General features: G+C 39.6%; 1 protein-coding gene across 3 annotated transcripts; it reads right to left on the reverse strand.

The window, feature by feature from the left end:
- Positions 1 to 192: 192 nt before the first annotated feature.
- ENO4 (enolase 4) lies at positions 193 to 19,037 on the reverse strand. 3 transcript variants are annotated; one of them, XM_063405233.1, is made up of 14 exons: positions 18,829 to 19,033; positions 17,516 to 17,644; positions 16,093 to 16,283; positions 15,042 to 15,196; positions 13,247 to 13,416; positions 12,901 to 13,032; positions 11,459 to 11,524; positions 10,239 to 10,286; positions 8,270 to 8,437; positions 6,923 to 7,048; positions 4,457 to 4,652; positions 3,471 to 3,538; positions 2,802 to 2,919; positions 193 to 831 (listed from the first exon to the last, which is right to left on the reverse strand). In XM_063405233.1, exons 1-14 carry the CDS (start codon positions 18,955 to 18,957, stop codon positions 719 to 721), a joined length of 1,809 nt encoding a protein of 602 aa, XP_063261303.1. In that variant the 5' UTR covers positions 18,958 to 19,033; the 3' UTR covers positions 193 to 718. The 3 variants fall into 3 exon arrangements, with proteins under 3 accessions (XP_063261303.1, XP_063261304.1, XP_063261305.1); XM_063405234.1 differs by lacking the exon at positions 2,802 to 2,919 and having other exon boundaries at positions 18,829 to 19,037; XM_063405235.1 differs by lacking the exon at positions 11,459 to 11,524 and having other exon boundaries at positions 18,829 to 19,035.
- Between the last annotated feature and the right edge of the window lie 5,451 nt (positions 19,038 to 24,488).

The raw sequence follows: 24,488 nt of genomic DNA on the forward strand, positions 1-24,488 counted from the left end.
TCACTGTTGCTTATTAAAAAGACTCCTGACAAGTTTCCCAGACCTTGTGGAATTGACTTGTTACTCACTGCTGCCCACTGGAGCAGGCTTCCCACTGATGCCAGTCGCAGCTCTGTGCCCAGCATTTGGGGTTTGCACTGCTGCACTTGCCTTGAGGGCTACAACTGCAGCAAAATCTCCTCTGCAGGCTGGATGTCACTGCAGCATTGAGGGGATGTGGGGGGATGGAGCAGCATAACAGTCAAGGCCTTTATTTTTTTGTAAAATGTGGTCTTCTGTTTGTGGGTTTTTTTCTAATGTTTGTCAACAGCTTGCTCTTTGTATGGAGGGAGATTCTGATTTTCTCAAAACAAACATTTAGTTTTGGATTTAACACAGCAGTATTTGTGCTGTCAATTTGTAAATACAGCACAGAATTTTGTGGTATTTTCAGACTATAGTCACTGCTCAGTTAATTTGGTTTCAGCTGAAGGCAATGGTCCCTGGAAAAAGTGAAGCCAGTATTTGAAATATCTTAGAAATACTTGGCTGAACTGGTTGAAAATAAATGGATTTAGGAATAGTTAATATATGAGTTTCTTAGTAAAATGTTTTTTCTAGACATTTATCCCAAAGTTAGTGTTGACAAGGCTGTCAACAGCTAGGTTAGTGTGCTATTCTCTGGGAGCTGAGCAGGCAGGCTGTGAATCTGCAGGGCTGCTGAGAGCACTGGAGACAGCTAATCCTGCTCTGGGGCAGGAAGTGCATCAGCAACTTGTTCTGGCTGTGATTCTTCAGCAAAATCTGCCCGTGATTCTTCAGCAAAATCAACGAATTCCAGTTTTGCTTCACCTGAAATAGAAGAAGAAGAAAAAAAAAAGCAGTTCATGTTTGCTGTAATGGGGTTGTGATGTTCTCTGGTGCACACAGATGTTTTGAAAATGCCACATGATACTTACAAGACTTGAAACACTTTTAATAGTGTGTTCCTTCCTTAGAAAGGAAGGAACACTTTGATTACAGGATCAGGACATGGTGCACAGCAGCCTGAGCTGGGATATTTATTGCATTCCTTTCTTCACTGATCACCTCACCTTGCTGCCTTATCTTTTCCCCCCTGCACTGGTGCCTTTGCCGGAGTTCCACCAGCTGCCCCTGCCTCACAGGAGCCCTGTCCCGGTGCTGATGCCACAGCCACAGGTCACTGTCCCCAGCAGTTCCCGGCGGTGTCTCCCCGCTGCCCTCGCCCCCACCCGAGCGCCTCAGGCCGCGCTCACGGCCCGGAGCGGGGCGGGCGGGGCTGTGGGGCACAAGGGCGGCTCGGAGCGGCGGAGAGGGGCAGGCAGGGGGAGAGGGGAGCCCGCTGCAGCCCCACAAGCTCAGGGGCTCCCCCGGTGTCACCGGGCACGGCTCTCCCAGGAGAGGGAAGCCGGGCCCGCTGCAGCCCCCCAGGCTCCGGGGGCTCCCCCGGTGTCACCGGGCACGGCTCTCCGGGACTGCAGCTCCGGCCCGGCCAAATGAAGGGCTTGGTGTGCAGCTCAGAGCATTTATTTTATTTATTAAAATAAATAAAATTTAAATGAATTTTATTAATATTAATCCTAAATATGCTCTCACTCTGCCCCGCTGCCGATTCAGGGACCGGATCCTGTTTCTGCCAAAGCATTAACGGGGACTGTTCTGTTTCGTTTCATCAGATATAGGTCTAAATATTAGTCAGACTCCAGAGCCTTTGTTTAGACTATACTATTTGAGGAGGGAATATATTAATACTGCTAATGCAGTTAAAATTAATAGTTCTATAATTATCTTATTTTTGAAAAGTGCCTTCTGTGAAACTACTTTATTAGAAAAAAAAAAAAGAGAATTTCTATGTTTCTGTTTTTTACAATGGTTATTTATGAGCAAGTGGGAGATTTCAAAAAGCTCAAAATATTTTCAATAAAAAGAAATTTCAACTAAAAGCTTTGTTCTACAGTGTGCATGTCAAGTGCTGCTGCTCTATGGGTAGAATATTGGAAAGTATTACAAGCAAGAGAGTAAAATGCCTTAATTCTGCTTTGTGTTTCCTTTTCTTAGGCATAATACAATTTCTGCAAACCCCTTCCTTCCTTCCTTTCTCTCCTTATCCCTCTGCCTCCCCTTCGGACTGCATGTCTTTATTCTGGCTTGATTGATACCTGAGCAAGTGAGAAGTGGCTCTAATGAACTGTTCAGCATTTAACAGTGCCTTGGTACAGTGTAAAAAGAAGATGCAGATCCCGAAACAGGCAGGCAGATGCATACAAGTGGGTAAGGCTGAATGTGCATCGTCAACTTGGGGTTTTCTTGGGTTTTATTTGAGGCTTACCCACGCAATTGTAGCTTTCCAAACACATTTTGCTGGAAATGTAACATACAAAAGAGGCTTGTGAAATGAAGTTTTGTTAGCAAGATATGTTTCAGGCCTCGAGGGAGGTGGGGTATTTGGCCTAAAATTCCATTTTGGCAGCTTTTCGACACATTATATGCACGGTTTTTTGTTTTATTCCTTTTGCACCGTGGGCTTCAAGACTACAACCAATTAATTCTGGGGAGGAAAAAAAAGCTTAATGTAGGCTACTCCTCAAGAAGGGGTCTATTTTAACATTCAGTAAACAGATAATCCATTAGGACAACAATATACATTGTGGCAAGTGCTATCCTAGTTTTTTTTTGTCAGCCCTTATTTATAGCCTTTTGATTCCGCCTCCCTCCTGGGGTGCAGTTTCAATCATTCTCCCTCCAATCTTTGTGCCCGTATTCACGGCAGGCTGAAAACAAAGTAAGAAAGAAGCTCGTACGCAGCGCTCCCTTGGCGGCCAGCTCCTCCTCTATGGCCAGCAGCCGGTTGTATTTGGCCACCCTTTCTCCGCGGCACAGACCTCCCAACTTGAGGAACCTGGCACCCAGGCCCACAGCCTGCAACGAGAGAGGGCCCCTGGTAAAACCTGGGCCACAAAAGCCATTCCCAATAATTCACCACGCTACCCTGAGCCTGATTCAACATCCCCATCTCTCCGCAGAGAAAAACGGGGAAATAAAACCTCTCCGTGAAAGATCTGCCGGATGCAAACAGTAATTTTCGCTGGCATATGAAAGGAAATTTTATTTGCAAAAGATTAAATATAGTAGTGTTAAGAATGTTTGCTTAAAGTGTTGTTACTACGCAGGAATGTTTTAAGTAACTCACAGGTTTTTATAAACTAATGCAAGCAAATGAATCATACACACTTTCGAATATACTCCCTGCTTTGGCAAATTTCCTGTGTGCTCTCTTTAAATTCAAAAGAATAACCACTCTCCGTGGGAAAAAAAAAAAAAAAAGGCACAAAAAACCAACCCTCAGGAAAAAGCCCATTTTGTAAAATGTTGTTTCTTTCCAAGCACAAAAAGGCTTTCTCCTTAAAAAATAGTACATGTTAAAAGCAGTATTTTTGCAATTCTGCAATTGAACAGCTTTCAATACTTACCAGATCCACAAGGCTCTCATCTGAAGATTCTCCATCTGGACTTCCTAATATGGTAATATGTCTTTGACCTATATATAATGGGAGGGAACACCTTCATTAGGGAATATTTTATATATTTGACACAGAAAGTGTTTGGACATCTCATTCTTTTTTTACCCTTTGGCTATCGAAGCTTAAATACAAACAGGAGTAAACCGCACCTAATACAGTTTACATAAAAATGTAAACTGTATTAGTTTGCTACATTAGCATTCTGTTTTATTTTCACACAGAGACCCGTCCTGGTCTGTGTCTCTCACTCATCTGTCTGATCAGGCTGTGCTATTTATTTTAATTGTGCTCCTCACTATAATAATGATTTTTCTTCTCTTCAAAAAAGAATTTACCACCCTGACTGAAATCTTTTAGTTGCTATTTACTCACTTTGATACAGCAATTCTGGGTGTTTTTAAGGAACAAGAAAAAAACTAAACTATATTAAATTTGTCCATCTATTCCTTGGGTATTGAAACAAATAAAGAAAAAATGTGATACAAAGAGAAATCTTACATATGAAGCTGCACAGGTTCTTAGTACTTACCGCAAAAGCTCAGTAATATGTAGTCGATAATCTGTCTAAATGCAATTTTAAACAGTTTGTACATGTCTGAATTTTTAAATTATTAATGCTAAAATTATTCAAAATTGAGATGAATTGATCACACCTCTTTTATTTTCTTTAATTCCAATATCTAACTGCATGACACTTGGCTGCAGTGTCAAAGGGCACCCACGTTCAAAACATCCATGGTGTATTAACTGACAATGGCTGAAGCCTTGCCTGCTGTTTTAAGCCCCTTGACAGGGATTTGTGAATCAAAACTTGAATTTCAGTTTCTTCTGACAAGTGCTTTCTGAATTAGAAGTGTCAATAATTAAATAAGAACATGTACTATTTACAGGTGTGACTTGAAGGGTTTGGTTTCAGCCATTCCCCCTCTACTCACCATCCAGAATTCCAGTGAGTTCTATGAGGTCTGACACCTTGGTTTGGTTAATGTATTTTAGGACAACACCACTGCACATTGGTATGTTTGTGCTTTGGTCAGTTGTGAGTTTGGAAATTTGGGTGGCAGCATCTTCAGCAATCAGGTAGCATTTGGAACCAAGGGCACAGCAGATGCTACTCCACTGTTCTCTGTCCTGCATAAACAAATTGAGCAAACAACTGGAGTTTAAAAACTAAACTGAATGAAAACTCTAATTGAGGAGGTAACAATAAAATATTAATTTTATTTTAATTAATTTTATTAATATTAATCCTAAATATGCCCTTCATATAAACTTGTTACATTTTATAATGTATTTTAAATCTGTCTGCCTAAGAAGAACAAACCACTTGGATTTTCCTTGGGTTTTAGGATTTTTGCTAGAAAACATAAATTTTAATCTGAAATTAATCAACGCTATTTGCACAAACTATAGTTAAATATTTAAATTAAGTCTAGGAATCTGCTATTTTGATTTCCCTCCTGAAATTTATTTCATTTTGATGGAGCATAAAATAATTGTTTATTGGTTTATTCAAAGGACTAATTTTTGTGTTAATATTTCAAGTGTCATCATTGTTTGAACATAAAATGATGAACAGGAGACACAGACTCAGTGGCAGGACCCAGGGAGAACAGCAGAATACAATGCCCTCTTTTCTAGCAAAGCTCCATTTTTCAGGGTCTTTGTTTCTTTATTTTAATGCATTGTCCACATGGTACATAGTCCAGGCTAAATAAAGGACAAGGATACGTAAAGAATTTGAAAGAAGATATTTATGAATTATTTTGCTTGCTTTGTGTCCACAGAATGCAAAGTTCTCACATTAAAAAGATCTCTACATCATAATTCTGCCAGTGGCTACTTTTGGTCTGTGGATCAGTTTTTTGTACTTATCTACTTGCAACCAACATCAGGGCCATTCCTGTATGGATTTCAAGCCTGTGCATAAGAGAAAATGAAGTTTTTCTTGTGTTTTCTTGAGTTTTTTCTCATTTTTCCTGGACAAATGTTTAAATTTAAGCACTGAAGTGGTCTGGTGTCTGGCAATGAATTATTGAATTGGTACCCGAACTAATCCTCAAGGATCTAATTATCAGGGGCAAAGATGTGGCATGGGTAAACCTTGGAGATTTGGGAGGAGGAGGAAGAGGAGGAGGAAAAGGAGGAGGAGGAGAGGCATTTCCCTTAACTCTGTCCTCAGTTCCCAACTGCACTTCACTGTCTGCTGAAATTCTCCTGCTCATTCTCATCTTGCAAATATTTTCCTTCCTAAGAACTCTCAAGGCAGTTTGCAGCCCTGGCAGGAGTGGGGAATAACCTGGTGTTTTGGAACATGGTAATTCAGAGAGTCAGGCTGAAAGAACACAGGGAGGCAAGGCCAACCAGAGTGAGGTAATATCAAACAGAGTTATTCAAAAAATGAACTTTTAAAGTTCCAGTTAAGGACAAAATCAGATGGATTTATTAATTCATTGGTTTTAGAATTATTGATTCAGGCACTGGGCAGATTCACAGAGTCAACATCATTTTGCTTCTCCCTTCAATCACAGTCTTTGTGTTTTGTTCATGAAAATGAACTTCCTGTATTTATTTTTAAGAAGATAAAGTGACATTTGACACCAAGAGCAAATTTTTATGAAGTTGTGCAACTGCAGAATCTCAGCCTGCAATTGCAGGCTCTGCAGCAATTAAGTTTTTATTCTTTAACACATGGAAATTCAACCTTATGTATAAATACAATCTCTTTTATCCATCTATAGCTTGATAACATGCTTAATATTATTGTGCTTTATTCTTGTAGTTAATTTGCCACACTAATTAACTCCTCTAACTTTGATCACAGAGGTAAATACAGGGTGTCTTCCTCCCTCTAGGAAAATTCTGCCTAGCAAAGCTGCCAGTGACAGGACTTTGGTTATAAATATCCATCACAAAGAACTGCAGCAATAATATATTCTGGTGATTTTTTGGCTGAATATACAACAATGTTCAAATTTTTGTTTCTCCAGCTTAATGTAATATTGCATTACACATCAGTTTTTGTAATACACTTGAATTTTACAATTTCACCTTATAATTTGAATGGTGTATATAAAGAGGAAAATGTAATCAAAAGAACAGTGGTTCAGCAAGTAGAATCAGATAAAAAAGCAAATTCTTGTAATTCATTAAGGTATGTGTACTGACTGTATTCTGTTCATGCCAGGATTTTCCATCAGAAATTACCTCAAATGTACTGAAAAATTTGGATATTGCCAATAAAATATATTCAAAGAAATTTTTAGATGCACTTTCTAGTGATATTCTTGTGCTTGAAACTTGAAAATCAGAAGCTTTGCATTTTACACATTTTGTAAAAATGAGAAAAGGTCAGTGAACTGCACCATTAGTTTTTAAAGGACTGGACTGCAGTATCTTACCTCTTTTCTTAAGGGATCTATCAATGCAATAATAGAAGGAAATTTATTAATCATTTCCACATACATGGCAACCATTTCATCAGGACTTTTGAATGTTCCAGTGAGTATTTCATATTTTTCTTTATCCTAGAAAGTAAAGTAAAAAGCATAAAAGATAAGGAAAGTAGGACCCTGAAAAGCAGAGTGAACACATCTCTGTAAAGGCAGTGGGCTGTGTGTGCTTCAATCAGGAGGCATTCACTCATCTGCTTCACTCTGTGTCTCAGTTGTTAGCACACTGTTACAGAAAACTCTGCCTAAAATGACACCGTGGGTTCCAGTGGGTTCATGCCAAAGTCTCTGAACAATGCCACTGCCAAAGGAAGAGACATCTATTTCAGCATTTTCTAGGCATTGTTGCCAGTCTGATACAATTAGAGCATAAAGTTAGCAATATCTGACATTTTTATTGAATCTTGTATGAAAAAAATCTCATTTTTCTCTTCCAAAAAAAAGGTGATTTTTTCCTCAGTTTCATAAAGAAAATATTGCTGGGGCAAGGAGTGCACCCTCAGTGCTCAAAACCATGATATTGCCTTTCCCTGCCTCTTTCCCCTTTCAAAAAAAATTAAAAATAGACATCTTAAAACCAGTCTCATCATTCTGGGAAGCACAAACTGCAGCCTGGGAGGAATTTTAAGGGCACACAGTGAAACTGTGGCAGGACATCCACGGCTTTAGTGGCCTTAACAGTAATTCAGTAAAACAGTAAAGTTACAGAATTACTGGTAATTCAATGGTTAAGATTTTGGACGTTCTGGTATAGGACACATATCACAGCCAGGAGAGCAACTGCTTTCACAAAAGATATTGGGAATGGAAGCTTTGGCACTACAGAACACCCAAACACACAAAAGCTCATGAGGTACTAAATGGGATTGGAAGTTTCTTTTTCTGCTTAGAGAAAAACCTGATTGATCTTGGAATAAGGGACAAGAACTGTAAGACTTTGTCTGGAGATAAACAGATTTTGTCAAATAAAACCATTAAAAAACTGAAATTTAAAAGTTAATGTTGATGTACTATGAGATGGGCACTAATGTGTACATAAACATACCATAGTAAAAACATATGCTAATATTAGGATAGTTTGAAAAAAAAACAAGAGATGTAGCTTAATATAATGTAAAACAGGCAGATTCAGACAGAATTTATTAATGCAGAGATAATTCTTTCCATTTGCTTGATTGCTACTTTAAAAAAATGGAGTTAGGAGCTTGTAGGTGAGTTTGAATGTAACAATAAATAATGTTAACAGCTACATTTATTTTAAAACCCAAGAAAATCAAAATTGAAAAAAAAACTTACATAATTCATTAATTCATGAGCAGCACAATTTATTGCTAAGTACATGTCTGTTCCTAGCTCCAGACCTATGTTGGTGCAAGCCATTTGAATTAGGAGTAGCAGTTGTTCTAGACTATCATATCCTGTTGTCAGGCAGCCTAAGTGTGATACTCCTTTTAAGATTGGTTGCTGAAAGCAAAACAAAAATAATCACTTTATTTACACACATATATATTACACATATTTATGAGTTGGGTTTTTTTTTGTTGTCATTTCAGTCTGCATTTAGTCAGCAAATTATAAATTTGTTCTCAGAAATCTCCTTGGCAGCTTTAAGGACAATTCTCAAGGAAAGAGGGATTATCAAGTGCTAACGAGTAGAGAGCAATAGCCCTTGGAAATATGTCTAGTCATGCAGATCTCAGTCTTGTATGGGTAGCACTGGTTTATAAAATTATTTTAAAAACACTCTTAACAGCCACTGGGTTGCCATAAATGCTCTGGTGCTATGGACCAACCCTTTGCCACAAAAACATATCCTCCCTTTAAACAGCTTTTACTCATTAATCCTCAACTGCAACATTGATTTGACTCTGGGGAGTCTTCAAGAAACCTCAAGAATCTCCCAAGACTTCGAGAAGGAACGAATTTCACAGAGGGGAAACACCTCCAGCCCACACAGTTGTCTGCTTCAGGGACAGTGTTGCTGGACATCAGCCACAAGCAGAGCTGTATTGAGCAAATATTTCACCTATTTCCTTCTGTTGTCAGTTTTTCTGTAGGTTTTACAAACACTGATTTTTAAAGTCTGGGAATTTTGGATGATAAAGATGCAGCAACAGACAGCAAAAAATGCTGCAGTCTTCCTGCCCTTCAGACAGAGGTTCAATCTGCAGTTTCATGTGGTTTTCAAGATGTCCATATGCTGTGCCTTGTTATATTCTATTAAAAGCATTGTTTATCTGTATAAAAACATTTTTCTCTGTCCAGTTTTTACTTCCTTTACCTAAATAAGTTCTTCTTCATTGCCTACTTTGTCATTTCTCCTTTTTTTCCCTCACAAAAAAGTTTAAACTAACATAGTGCTTTTATAATTTTTAAATTCAGTTTCACTACTGTCTCCTTTAGTTTTCTCCTACTGAAATACATGGAATTTTTCAGAGTATCTAATGCACTGTTTCTTTGTGTATCTTTTACAGAAATATTCTACCTTATGATTGCAATACATATTGTGGTATTAATATGGAAAATACCCACCAGGAAAACATTGATCAGCATCTTAATGATGATGTGGTTTTTTTGTTGTTCAAGCAACAACAAAATAGGAAAGCTTTTGTTCATCCTTTATTTTTATACTTCACAACAGTTACAGTTCTCACCTCATAATATTTAAATCATCTCAGAAAGAAGAGCAAAACCTGCATGGCATTTCCATCCCACTCTTTGGAAAACTCATAGACAAACTACTGGTTTTGAAGGGATAAAAAAGATCATTTGAGCCACATAAAATAATGTCCTGTGCAATTTTGTGAGTGCTGCCCTGGTTTGGATCTGCCATTATCTGTAACCTCAGACTGGACCTGGGCACTGAATGCAGCAGGATAAGAGGGGAGTTATGCTCCCAGGGTTAGGAAACAGCACAATCCACAAGCCTGACAGGTAACAGCTCAATGGTCTACAGGATCTAAAGTTCTCTACTGGTGCTACAGGCCTGCAAAATTTGGATAAATTACCAGGATTTCTGTATGAGAAAAACTACCAAATCCCAGAGATTTCCACCCATTTCCTCTACTGTCCCCCAGGAATGGAAGGTATAGTCACAGGAATCTAGATTATTATGTAAAATATGAACATTTGGAATATTTAACTCTTGCCTTAACCTTTCCAAAATGGCAATGTAGATTAATGCTTCATTTCTTAAGAACATTTTAAGTTCCCTGCTGCTGTTAATACCTTGCTGAAGGCTTAGAATTAAAATCTCTTTTCTTACCGCAGCTTTTTGTGCTTTTCCTTTCTTACTGTCTGTTTGTAGACCAGGCTGTTGGAATTAAAGCAGATAGAAATCAATTCCATCGAAAAATACAAAGATGACAAAAAAAAGAAAAAGAAAAAGAAAAAGAAAAAGAAAAAGAAAAAGAAAAAGAAAAAGAAAAAGAAAAAGAAAAAGAAAAAGAAAAAGAAAAAGAAAAAGAAAAAGAAAAAGAAAAAGAAAAAGAAAAAGAAAAAGAAAAAGAAAAAGAAAAAGAAAAAGAAAAAGAAAAAGAAAAAGAAAAAGAAAAAGAAGGGAAGGAAAGGGAAGGAAAGGGAAGGAAAGGGAAGGAAAGGGAAGGAAAGGGAAGGAAAGGGAAGGAAAGGAAAGGAAAGGAAAGGAAAGGAAAGGAAAGGAAAGGAAAGGAAAGGAAAGGAAAGGAAAGGAAAGGAAAGGAAAGGAAAGGAAAGGAAAGGAAAGGAAAGGAAAGGAAAGGAAAGGAAAGGAAAGGAAAGGAAAGGAAAGGAAAGGAAAGGAAAGGAAAGGAAAGGAAAGGAAAGGAAAAGGAAAGGAAAGGAAAGGAAAGGAAAGGAAAGGAAAGGAAAGGAAAGGGGAAAGAAAGAGAAAAAATGAAAAGGATTGACTGAATTTTGGTTAAAAGAGATTGTAAATATTTCAGTTAGGAAATAGCTTTATTTAATAGTTTAATAGTTTTATTTTGTGGTGATTATTCATCTAAAATATTTATTTCTATGTGGACATCTGTCCAACCCTCATTTATTGTTCAAGACATTCTCATCCAGCCCATCAGAAATACAAGGGATCTCAGAAATGAGAATCTAGACTCTGTACCTGGACAAACACAACACTGCTTCCCAAAAAGCACATGCACACACTGAGACTGATTTACTGCCACACTAATAGTACCTGGAATAAAATATGTTGTGTGTGAGAGGTGTAGAAAGGTCAGAATATATACTGTATATGCCCTCTGATACCATTCACTCCCAGTATATTTCTTCAGGTAAACAGAACGCCTTATGCTTAGAACAATGTTTTGTTCTGAATTTTCTAATTTAGTATCACCAAATGGCCAATGTTCTATTCATCTGTCAGAGGAACACATCCTCTATTCTGTGCCACAAGCCTTTAATAAGCTAAGTGTTCCATGTGGATGTTTAAAAGGCCAATGGTAGTAAAATGAAGTACATCTCACTGCAAGAACACATTTTTTATTGTACCGTTCTGCCTGGAGACTCCAACACTCTTGTCATTTCTTTCTGAATATCCAGAATTCTTTTTATGCTCTGAAATTAAACAACAGTAATCTTCAAAAGAAAGTTATATTAATTTGTTTTAGCAGCTTAAATCAGAAGACTGACAACACTTATTCTAAATGCAAATTTAAATATAGTCTTCAAAAAAGCCCAAACCATTACAGACTCCTTAACACAATCTCTCCATCCACAAAATGCAGTCAAATATCCAATGATAAAGGGTTAGTAGCAGTGGAATATTTGATTATGGGATGTCAAGGAAAGCAGTGTCCTCCCCCAAAGTAGCCCTTCAGATATCTAACAAGTAAAAAATACCTGGGACTGCATTTATATCCAAGAAGTGGGAAGGTGATAATCCCTGTTCCCAAATGTGACTCTGCCTAAGATTTCCTAAACTCTGACAAGACAGAGGTCATTTATCTTCAGAATATTTCCAAGAAGCAGGAAAAAGAAATCCCTGTCTTGGTTTTTAATATTAGGGAACTCTCCAATTAAATGAATTCATTGCTTTTAATGCAAGGCTCTTTTTCCTTTTCAGCTGAGCTAGTAAATGTTGAGTGTGAACTTCGTAAAGGACATTTCAAATTTTCTCAAACTGTGCCAGTAAAGGAATACTGAAGGGGGCAGAAGTCAGTCACAGCTGGCAACAACACAGGACAAACAGCTTGGTGTTCTGCACTGCAGCAAACACCTTCCCCCTCTGCCGTGGGCACCGGGAGGCACCCTGGCCTTGAATGGGGCAGAATCAGTGACCTTGTTAACAGCTCTGGGGAACATCCAGAAAAGTTAAAGGAAAAGCAAAAAGAAAGAGAATCCAGCTCAGCTATTTGTTCGGGTCACCAGCACACAAAGTAGAAATCACAGCCCTAATGGAGGCATCTTGTGCAGATACATTCTTTAATGCAACACATGGCTAAACAAAAAGAGAGAGGGCTGATCCCATCTGTCTCATCCACCCTTCTTGCTCTTTGTATTCCCTTCTAGTGTCACAATTTCATTTTGAAGCAACTTATTCTCAAATATTTTATGCTTTCCTGTGAGTTTGTTATGGGTTTTGTTGTTTTATATGCTATATCAAACAATTGGCAATATTTATAATCTACTAATGCAAAACCTATTATTGTGTAACACAATTCCTTGACATCATCTTCAATGCACTGATTTCCTCTATACAAAATTCCATTTTAAACTTAAATCTTCATGTTTCTTCTTTTAAATCATCTTTTTACTTAATGTTATTAGTGTCAGAATTATGCCTAACATCTGTTAAAACTTTGGCCTTGTAAGCTAACAAAAAATGAAAAATACAGTTTGTGAGGACTGTATTGAAAAGACCTATATATTTATTTACATATGTGGTTAGTATGATGTTTATAGAATACATTTATAAAAAAAGGAAACAGTACCTGTTTGATTGATAACTCAGCTGGTGGTACAAGCATAACTTCTTTGACTAATTTCAGTTTTGTAGGTGATTTTTTTTCACAGTTAAACAGAGTAACCATCGGGAGTGGTAGAGTCATTTCTTTAGGTGACTCCTGTAATTGGGAGTGCCAGGTGAAAATAAAAAATGTAAAAGTCAGAATAATTTCTGATATATTTCAGTTATGGTACAGGGTTCAAAAGCAGTGAACACAGGCAGTGGTGTTAAGGGTGTATTCTAGGAGGCAAATTTAATACCACTGTCACAACTAGCTGCGATAATTGTGATAACTGGGACAAAATCAAGGCAATTCCAAGAGCCACAAGTACCTGATTGTGCTTCAGCAGTGCAGTATGCAAGTACAACGGGACACGGCGAATGGTGGCCCCAGCCTTTGCTATGGCGAGTGAAGCTCCCCCGATGGCCAGGCTGCCACACAGCACCGGCTCTGCAGGCTCTGCAGGCGGGAGGGGCTTCACCTCCACCAACACCTTCTTCCCTAAAACACAGCATAGCTAAATATTCTCTTGTTCTAAATACATCCTTATGGATCGGAGTTATGGGAGTAAATACAGTACTGTCATTTCAATGTGTACTCAGTGTATTAAAACACAATTAATTATTTTTTAAAAGCTTAATTCTGGCAGATGTTTCATACGGAATGACCTTACAAGTAAGTAGAGAATTTGTCTTTACTCTGCTTTCAAATGCATTTCAAGTCTGTTTCTCTGGAGATCTTTCAGCCACTGAAATATGTATTTTTATTTATCTGTGTTTGAATTCAATAACATTATATCATTTTTCAGGCTCCTTTCAAAAGCATGTTTTCAGTCTTCTTTGTTGTGATCCTTAAATGCTCAGATTTTGCATTAAAGAAATGGAAGATTACATTATAACCACAAATACTTGATTTCTTCTAATAATGACTGTGAAAAAAAAATTCAGGCCTATTACATTTGGAATTCCCAAAGAGAAGAAAGTCTTTTAAATATTACACATTAAATTTCTGTAAGAATTCATTTCCCTTTCAGATACAATAACTTTGTCCAAAATGCTTTAAACCAAGCAGTTCCCACGACTATATTTCTTGCCTACAGTGCTTACATGAACATTTACAGGGAGCACCTGCTGAAGCTGCAATAAATGATCTGATTCCCAAGAACCACTGCACTGGGGATTGTTTGATATTGGCTCTAAATAATCAGGCACTGAGACTGACAATAATACTACAGTGAATGTCACAATTAGTGAAAACACACAATAGATGTATCAGCAGAAGGTTGACTGAAGTATCAAATACACCACAATGGTATCTGGATGGACCTGACAACTGCAGAAGTTAAATTTCAGGTCAAAGGTGAATTTACTGTGCACACATCCAACATATATAGTGGGAGGTTTTTTATTCACAGTATATGATAGTTGCAACTAAACTGACATGAAATAATAATTTGCCAGAATTTTCTGCCCTTCCAACAAATGACAACAATCCTTTTTTGTCTGATTTTAATGTATAGATGGAAATAACATATGGTGGTTTTTTCCTTTGGGTCGTTTGGTTTTGGCCAGGTATTCTTACCTTGTTTTTCTAGTCTCACACCAATTTTTCCCTTTTCTTCTAGTAGTATGTTTGCTTATTTCCTTTTTACTCCATACTACCCTTCACTCCCATCTCACCCTCTTCTTTCTTTCTCTTTTGAATTTCTCTGTATTTCCTCCTTTTCTCAGTGTTAGAAGGAAACTTTCCTTCCTCTTTCAATTGTTTTCAGCTTCTATCTTAATTCTATTTCCTTTTTACCACTCAGTTCTGTGATTTCCTTTTCTTTCCTTATCATTTTCCTTTTTATTCTTCATTTGCATCCTCCTCCATTCTTATTCCTCACTGAAGAATAATAACCTCCTGTCTAAACCAACTGTAAAACAAAGGCAGAAACTCTGTTCAACCAATGCATGTGAATGATGAGGAAAATGTATTTTCCCCTCCTTCATTCTGCTGCAGAAACTGCTGTGATCAAAAAGGTCAGGAGAGAGTAATCAAACCCTTTGAACATGAGACAGGGTGTCTTTTAGGACCTTTATGAATATCTGTATTGCAGAAAATATTAAAATTAAATAAAGTAAAACCTTTTTCTCCCTTTTTTGGCTTAGATGTTGGGGCTGGAGGTGACAAAGCAGGGGCAGGAGCAACTTTTGCTGCTTTTTCTTCTCCTTTTTCTCCTTCTCCTTCCTCTGGCTTTTCAAGTTCCTTTTTTTCTTCTACCTTGTTTGCAAAGTATTCACTGAGGGAAGAGGCATAAAAATTACTGGGTCAAAATATTGTTAGACACGTGACAAGTAGACAGATGTGATGCAGGCTAAAGACCATGCTAGGAGGTAGATTAAGTGCTTGCATTTGAGCCTCTGCCATGGATGCCCTGTGTGAAGCTGGTGAAGCCCATAAATTTATCATATCATTCTTTTTTGGGAGCCATCTGCAGCACTGACTGAACAAAAAGGACCACAAGCAAGCATTGCAAACCTCAGCACACGCTTTGTAAATCACTCTGGTTTGAAAGTGAGCTCTGAGCAGACAGTGTGAGCATGAAGGATTTATTTCTTTTGCATGGGTAGTAAAGATCCTGTCAGGGCTTGATGACATCCACCAGCCTGGCCTAGGTTAAGGCAGTAGGTGAGCTGTGCACTGGTTATTGTGTGGCTGCAAACTCAGAGGTGGCTGAATTTCAATTACATGCATGACGTGAAATCTTCACCCATGGGTCACAGAAAGCCAATTCAGGCAAACTGAGTATGTGAGATATATAAAGTAGTGTAAACAATGCATTAAAATCCTATTTAGACTCTCTTTCCAACTGAGTCCTTATTCCCTTTATCAAGGTTTTCCCAAGTTCATGTGGAAGGCAATTGGTTCTGTTTGCTGCAGCCTGCGGTCAGTGTTGCAGCCCAAAACAGCATGCTTTTTATATCATAATTATGAAAAGCAGGCAATAATGTAAGGAAATGGGTCTGAGACAGACATTATATCTCACAAATATTTTCAAAAAAGCAGAAAAAATTGCATATTCTACATCTTTCATTACAATATAAATTAATGGTGTATATTTCAAACATTCATAATTGTCAATATATTTTATATTTCAATTTTTTTTCAATAATTTTCATAATAAGCAAGACCTACCCAAGCATCTTATCAGCTTGACATTGGTCAGTAGGCTCCAAGTCCCTTAACATTGTGTTCAGTGAGTCATTCACCCATTCCACAGCAGTATCAACAGAGTCATTTCTTTCTTTCTCATCAGCCTCAATTGTTTCAGGTAAAGCATCTTCAGGTATTTGAGAATGAGTAGCCATTACAGCAGAACAAATCCTCTGAAAACAAACAGACAAACAAACAAACAAAAACATAAAATCAAACCAAAACCAAACCGATGTAAAAGGTTTAAAACACTACTTAATTTCTAACTTGGAAATGTCATTTGAAAGACTAAGAAGTATGTCCTTACCAACTCTACAAGTACATATCTCCAAATCTACTTACTTCACTTGTCTTTTCTCATCCAGCACCTTCTTTTTAGGCTCTTGTACTTTGGTAATTGCAGACATTATTCAAGTTTTTGACCTAAAATTATAGCTCCATAGGCAAATCCCCTCTGACAGATCTGCCTTATACATAATGATGCTATCACAATAGAATGGAGTTATTTTAAGGACCATACAGTCATTAGGACACCTTTTACTGAAGCTGTTGGTAGCCTCTTGCACCATGATTCATCAGCATTCATGTTTAATGCCATCCCTCAGGATCAGTTACCTTTGTCTTACTTAGATAATTGAAACCTATCTTTCTGTACTGACAAAGAACAAATGATATTAAAAAAAAATCACTTAAGGAAGACATAATTTACAAATTTCCCACAGTTGCCTGCACTAACAGTATTAACTTTACATCCTATGAAGATCTATGAGGTTATATGTAATTCAAGAATTAAGTGAACCAGAGTTTTACTGAGGGAAAGCAGAAATAATTACCCCACGATAGCTAGAGCTGCGCAGATGTAATTTGAATATTTCAGGTTGAGGAAGAGATGAGCCATCAATTCTGCATTGCAGGTGCTAAATGGGTATGTTTGACTTTACTGTCACCCACATCAACCAATTAGCTCTGTGTGAAAGAGGTGCCTCTATCTATACTGTCTTTCACCTGTGCTGTACTTTCCTGAAAGTGTCACACAAAGAGAAATATAAAGATCTGAATATTAAGAAAAAGGTGAAATGAAGTTGAACATATAAGGTTAGTATGGGGTGCAAGAAAACCCACAGGATCATTACGACAGAAAAAGAACTTAATATACAAAGATACACGATCAGATCCCACTCACAAAATATTGTCTAATTCCTAGAAAACTTCTCACAGTTGCTGCCACTAACTTTTCACGACACTTTTTTTTTTTTTGCAAGTTACAACACTCAACTGTTGAGTCACAGGGATTTATATCTTGCCATAAAGATGGAAAATAAAACGTTCCTTGGGATGTGAGAATAGTTGCCTCCTCAGATATTGTCTTAGTAAAATAAATGAAACAAGAAGAAGCAGCGCATACCTTCTCATAGTTTTTAACTGTACAGTATATTTCCACTTCTAATGTTGGCTGACCAACTCCATCAAGAACTTTTCTTCCAACTAATTTGCATATTACTGGAGCTTTTGAAAATTTAGAAAGGTAGTTAGCCTTAAATGAAAGAGAAAGAACTCAATTAAAAGTCAATTTCCAGGCCACGAGGCTTTTATTCCATGAATGACCACTGAAAAAATCCATTACGGGCCTTTTCCAACTCAGAATATTCTATTATTCTATGATTTATACATTCCATCAAGCTTAGAGCCCTGTGAGAAAGGTGCAAACCATTACTTCTGCTAGGCAGAGTCCTCATTCTTCTTCCAAAATGGTCTTTAATGGGCCTGATGAACTATCATAATTCAATACATTTGAGTCTCTGTTCATAGTTAATAAACACTAATGTTGGTTTAGAAAAAGGATTACATTTTTACCTGAGGTTTCTACATACTTCCTTACTAGTTTCATTATTTAATCTGGTGTTGGAGAGTCACCAAACCACGGTTTACCAAATGGGAAAACTACAAAACACTTAGGACTACAAAGAAGAGGAACATGCCAGCTACCAAGCAAAGCAAGGTTCCAGTCCCTTTCACTGATGATGGCAAAACACCTGGAGATGGGAAACAGTGTCAGATGGAATGAAATGATTCAATTCCACAGACACTCTCCCATCAAAGACCATACTAGAGACCATACTAGAAATCATTTTTTCTTTTGAGAGCTGCTCACTATTCTAGTATTGGCAATTCCAGTACCGCCAGTAATCGAGGTTTTGTTATGACTACTGTCAACAATATCTTGCCAAGTGGGAACAGATAAAATCGGTCTGATTCTTGACCCTTCCAGTGGGGCCCCTTTGCCTTTCATGAGCAGCTGCAGTGTGAAGAGCACCCATTCTCTCGCTGCTGCTGGCGCGGGAGCCATCCCTGCTGAGCAGCGGTGTTGTTAGCGACAAACAAAACCCGTTTTGCACTCCGTCTGCGGACTACTCTGTTTTTGTGTCGAGACAAGCAACCAGCAGAGGACAAGAAGCCCGGCTGCTGCAGACATCTACTTGGCGCGGCACCCAAGTGCCACTGGCCACAAACACAGAGCCATCGCAGCCCTTGCCCGGGCCAGGGGGCAAACCATTGAACTTTCAGCACAGACACGCCGATCTCCTCGCCAATTCCCTCTCTGAGGGTAGGGGCCGGGAGGGGGCACGGGCACGGCGGGCACCCACACGGCCCCTCCGCGGGGCGCGGGGCCTGCAGAGGCCGCTGCGGCCCCGCCCGGCTGCTCCCGCCCCGCGCTACCAGCTCCCCGTAGAGATCCTCCGGGCACAGCGGGAACAGGGCGTTCAGCGCCTCCTCCATGCGCTCCGGCACTCGGTGCCCTCGGTAATACTCGGCCGCCTCCCGCCGCAGCCGCGCCGCCGCCTCCATCGCGGGGCCGCGGCCGCTGCCGGGCAACACGGCCGAGGCGGCGCCCGCCCCTTGCTCCGCTCGCCGCCACCCGCGGCGGGGACAGCGGCACCTCGGGGCTGTGCCCGGCCCACACCTGCCGGGGCTCTGCTCCCTCAGACCTGCCCGGGAGCGCCCCGGGCTGGGAGCAGGGATGGGTGGGTTTGGCCCGGTTTGGTTCGGTTTGGTTCGGTCTGGTTCGGTTTGGTTCCTCAGTGCCGCGCGGTGCTCGCACTTCCCTCAGAGCCCGGTCATGGCCTTCCCAGTCAGGACCGACCAAAGCTCTCCTCGATTTTAAAAGTCTCCGAGCAACAAAACTGTGTACGATTACGGTCCTGAAAGAGGTCAGGCTGTGGTTTGGGAAATATCTGGTGAAGACGACGCTGCAAAACGCCCACAGTAACTCCTACGTTTGAAAGCCCTCCACTTTCAATGAAAAGAAACATTTCGCGACCTAAATGATCATTTTTAGACCGCAATTTCCTACAAAAACTTTTGCTTTCTTACACTGTTCACTGGTAATTTTGTTGAAGTAACTGAAAATGGAGATACTTAAAAGCTGTTAGCTGCACACTTCCCCAGCTCTAAAATCAATATGTGTGGACCTTTGCTCATTGTGTGCTCACTTCTCCAGGTGGGGTGATAATGAAGAAAAATCCCTAAGGAATCATTTTCTTTTCCCTTCACATCCTTTAGAAATACTATGGTACCTGTCCAGAGATTTAAACCCTCTTTTTTAAAAGCTGTTTCCTCTGGAAAAGTTTCTAAACTGACACTACGTGTTCCTTGAGGAGAGTGGGTAGCGAATGCCTCGTTAGATTTTCTTACTTCAGGAGGAGTTGATGCAGTGTGTGGCTGCTCCTTTGGGCACAGAACTGCTTCAGGAGGGGCTTGTGCAGTCAGAGACCTGGGTGGCAGTAGTCAAATAGTGCCACAGATTTGTCACATGCACAGGCTTGCCCCAGAAAGCTCCAGTTTAATTAAATATTCCTGGAAGAACAGGCTCCTGGTGGAACATGGTGCTGGTGCGGTGGTCTCTGAGCAGGATCAAATTCTGGGTAATGCCAGCCAATGTGAGAGCTGTGCCTTCTGGTATGTTTTAGTGCCTCTGTGTCAGTTTCTCAGCTTCTGCCCTTTCACAGGCTCTGAACAAAGTGCACCATGAAGGAACATGTTGGAGATAAAAGGGACACCAGGGAAAATGTCAGACTTCTCTGGAAGGAAGTGGGGGATTACCTAGGCTGTGAAGAAGGCTGATATACTCAATGACTATTGTGCCTCCATTCACTGACATGTGCTGCAGCTACACCACCCAAGTCGCAAGAGTCAAGGACTGAGAGAACAAAGGAGTAAGTGTTGGTACATGAGGGAAGAGTGACTGATGTCATCTGCCTGTACCTGTGTAAAGCGTTTGACATTGCCAGCACAACATCCTTTTCTCTAAACTGGAGAGATGGGTTTGATGGATGGACCACTTGGTAGATAAGGAATTGGCTGGATGGTCACACGGAAAGGTTTGTGGTGAGTGGCTTGATGTCCAAGGGGAGAGCAGTGACATGAGATGTCCTCAGGGGTCAGTGCTGGGACTGGCGCTGTTACCCATCTTTGTTGGTGACACTGACAGTGGGACTGAGGCACCCTCAGCAAGTTTCCAATGACCCTGAGCTGAGTGGTGCAGTCAACGTGCTGGAGGGAAGGGATGTCCTCCAGAAGGACCTGGACACCCTTGAGAAATGGACCCATATCAACCTCATGAAGTTCCAAAAGGCAAGTGCAGGGTCCTGCACCTGGGTTGGGGCAATCCCAAGCACACACACAGGCTGGGCAGGGAATGTGTTACAGTTGGATTTGGGAGAGATGCCTCTGCCCGAATGAAGGTGCAAATGAGACCATATGATGATAAGATACAGATTTTATTTAACATGGATTTTATTTAACTAGAAATGTCTGGGAGATAGAAAGAAATAGGAAAGAGATCTCAGGGAGAGAGAAAGAGAGCAGAAGAGAATCTGTTGGAACTAGATGATCTTTGAGATTCTTCCCAAATTAAACCATTCTGAGATGCTAGACAGTTCTTTCTTTTTATTATTGCTTCTTCTTCCTCTTCTTCGTCTCCTTCTTCTTCTTCTGCTTCTTCTTCTCCTGCTTCTTCTTCTGCTTCTTCTGCTTCTGCTTCTTCTTCTTCTTCTTCTTCTTCTTCTTCTTCTGCTTCTGCTTCTGCTTCTGCTTCTTCTGTGCAGGGCATGAGGAATCAGCCAGGTGGGTGCAGCCAGGGAGTTGTGGTCAGTGGCTCCATGTCCAGGTGGAGGCCAGGGACAAAGGGTGTCCCTCAGGGCTCTGCCCTTGGTCCCTGGGCTCTTGAATGGCTTTGCCAGTGACCAGAGAGTGGCTGGAGCTCCCCCTCAGCACAGGGTTTGAGGGGACAGGTTTTGAGGTGTGGATGGAGGAGAAGCTCAGCATGAGCTGGCAGTCTGTGCTGCCAGCCCAGAAAGCCACCCGTGGGCTGGGCTGCGTGGAAAGGAGGGAGGAGCAGCAGGTCAAGGCAGGTGATAGTGGCTCTCAGTCCTTTGTTTGAGACCCCACCTGGAGCACTGCATCCGTGTCTGGGGGCCTCAGCATGAGAAGGATGTGGGCCTGTTAGAATGAGTTCAGAGGAGAGCAGCTGAGATCCTCAGAGGGCTGGAGAACCTCTGCTTTAAGACAGGCTGAATGTTGGCATTGTTTAACCTAGAGAAGAGTCCAGGGAAACTTTAGAGCCTTGCCAGAACCTAAAAGGGCCCCCTACAAGAATGAGGGAAAGAGTTTTTACAAGGGTGTGTAGCAATAGAAGAAAGAGCAATGGCCTTAAATTGAAACAGATATGGATTAAATATTAGGAAGAAATTCTTTAATGTGAGGCTGGTGAGGCTTTGGCACAGCTTTCCCAGAGACAATGTGGATGCCTCCTCCCTGGAAAAGAAGAAATCTGTCAGGTTGCCTTAAGGGAAGCAATGAGATGAAGCAGAATTATACTCATTTATTAACCCTGCACTCTTGTTTTCAATAAACTGTTGGAAATACTAGTAGGGAGTTCCCTGAAGTATTTATCATTTTTGTTTCCTGATCAAGTGAATGTTACAAGAATTATCTGTATGGCCATGTAATTTCCATTAAGAGTAATAGTAATTGTAAGCATGTAGAAAGAGGGTGGCTTATCCTGTGATCCTCCCTATTACAAAGTAGTTAACTGATTAAGGTTAGGATACCACAAGCCACTTCATACCATCCCTGAACTCTCTGCAACCCCATTATCTTCATTAGGCTTGTGTGGGTGTAATTAATTGGTGTTTAGTTACCAGTTGTGTTGAATGAAAAGAATTTAGTTCTATTTCTCTTAGTTTTATTGGCCCCATGGTGCTAACAGGCTAAAGTGTAATTAAAAACTCTCTAATCAAAGTATATGTAGCAAGAGCCAAGGAGCAAACCCAGTGAGGAAAAGCCTGTGATTGGTGTAACTCTTGCCTTTGAAAAATGACTGGGTACAAATGACACCCTCTAGTAGTTCTTTTTATTTGTTTTTAGACAGTGGAGGTACTTCACTTATATCAACATGTACTATAAACCCCCATCTGTATAATTGCAATCATGACATTCCTAGGGGTAACATCATATTTTGATGTCTTCTCAACAGATTTTGCCCCAAATCTTCTAGATTGCCTCCTCTTTTGGTTTCAGAGATAAATGGGTCATGCTTCTTTTGAGAGCAACTGTTCAGAGGTTTTTCTCACCTCAAGCCTTTATTATACCTCTTGTGCCAGAAAACAAATTACAGTCTGCTCTTCCTCGTTTATGATACTGTGTTGTGTGTGTTCCCTTTTTCACGTGCACCTCCTTTGGGTATAAATACGTGGTGCTAATCAGGCATGCTCTAAACCCAAGTATAATACCACATGCTTAAGGGTTGCATGAAGGATTTGCTTTTTGCTGTTCTAAAATGCATCTTTAAAGATATAAACTTGACCCTTAAATCAATTAAGATCATGGTCTCACTGCCATCTGTAGGGTTGTGTTCTGTAGGATCTGTGTTCTTGTAGGATTTCACAGAGGAGTAATGTGTGTGCATTCCTAACAAGGCCTTCTTTGAAGTTGGCTCTCAGTACATAAAAAGTGCGTGACATTTCCAATAAAATCAGGATTGTCTTTCTAGGTTGCTGATACAAATTCTCTTCTACAGATATGTTACTGCTTTTGAGACATTTCAATTTTTTAAAAGAAGCTTTTTAATTATTTTTCTTTCTATACCTAAAATGCTTCTGTAGTGTTTCTTGTTTATTCTTAATATTCTGTATCCTCTCAAGAAAAAACTCCAGTAACAAAGCTAAATATAACTTTATGTATAAGATTAAACAAAAGATTCTGTCTTTGGACATGGCTGAACACAACATTTAGATTAGACTTTTAGTCTAGATTAAAACTTGCAAGAACTTAAATAACATATATACTTCATATTTGAAACTTTCTAATAATTATTTAAGACTTTCCCCAACTCCCCCAGCACTATTATTTTAATTTCCCAAGTACTCCTATGAGAGTTCATTTGCCTTGAGTAATCACTCTCCGCTCCAATGGTTACTTCAAGTTGAGTGGGCTTTCGTACTAATTTCTCTCTAAACTTTGAGGATCCTTCCTGTGGGTCTGTTCAGCTCCTGCTGTGCCAGGGGTGAGCCTGGCCCTGTCCAAGGAGCCTGCTGAATGCAGGGTGAGAGCTCACAGTTCTGATTTATCACTCCAACTCCAGAGGGGATCTGGAACACACAGTACTTAAAGACAAGGTTTTGAGCTCAGTTTTGCGTTTACAGAAGGTTGTCCTCAAATTTGTGGGGTATAGATGGGTTTTGTAGTGTGTAGGTTTTTTAATCTAGTGCACAGGTTGTTGATTAGTCCTAGGTTTAGTCTTGGATATGAGAAGTTTGCTACAGGATTTCTTTGTATGTGCATTTTGAAATAACTATTGGGAACTTTAGGGCATTACTAAATCCTCCATAGTTCAAGGACCCCAATGTGATGGATTACAAGGAGTTTTGTCTGCACTGTCAATATGCCACTCTGAAATGTTAACAAATTACAAATATATTCAGAATGTTATCAGATTTTGTGAAATTCATATGGAATATTTTCCTTTACATGAAAATGTGTGCTAATAGATCAGTTACTGCATATGAGGTATTGACTTAATTTCAAAGAGGATGCAGCAACACAGGCATAATACATTTATAGTACATAATACATAATATAATTTATACAAATGTGCAATCAAACTTAGAAATAAACAGTTAGAAAATAGCAGACAGAAAATTTATTACAATGGAATTACTGTTTTCTAATTGTTTGTTGAAAGAAGAGACCTTTCTGAAAAGAATTACTTCATACCTTTTCAAAGATTCTGAGCACTAAAGCACCCTTTTTTTTTAATACTTTCCATTTATTACTCTCACTATGAAGAATTTTGCAGATTTTTTAAAAAAGCATTAACG

Source organism: Prinia subflava, chromosome 9 (genome assembly GCF_021018805.1).
Source record: "Prinia subflava isolate CZ2003 ecotype Zambia chromosome 9, Cam_Psub_1.2, whole genome shotgun sequence".
Taxonomy (NCBI): Eukaryota; Metazoa; Chordata; class Aves; order Passeriformes; family Cisticolidae; genus Prinia; species Prinia subflava.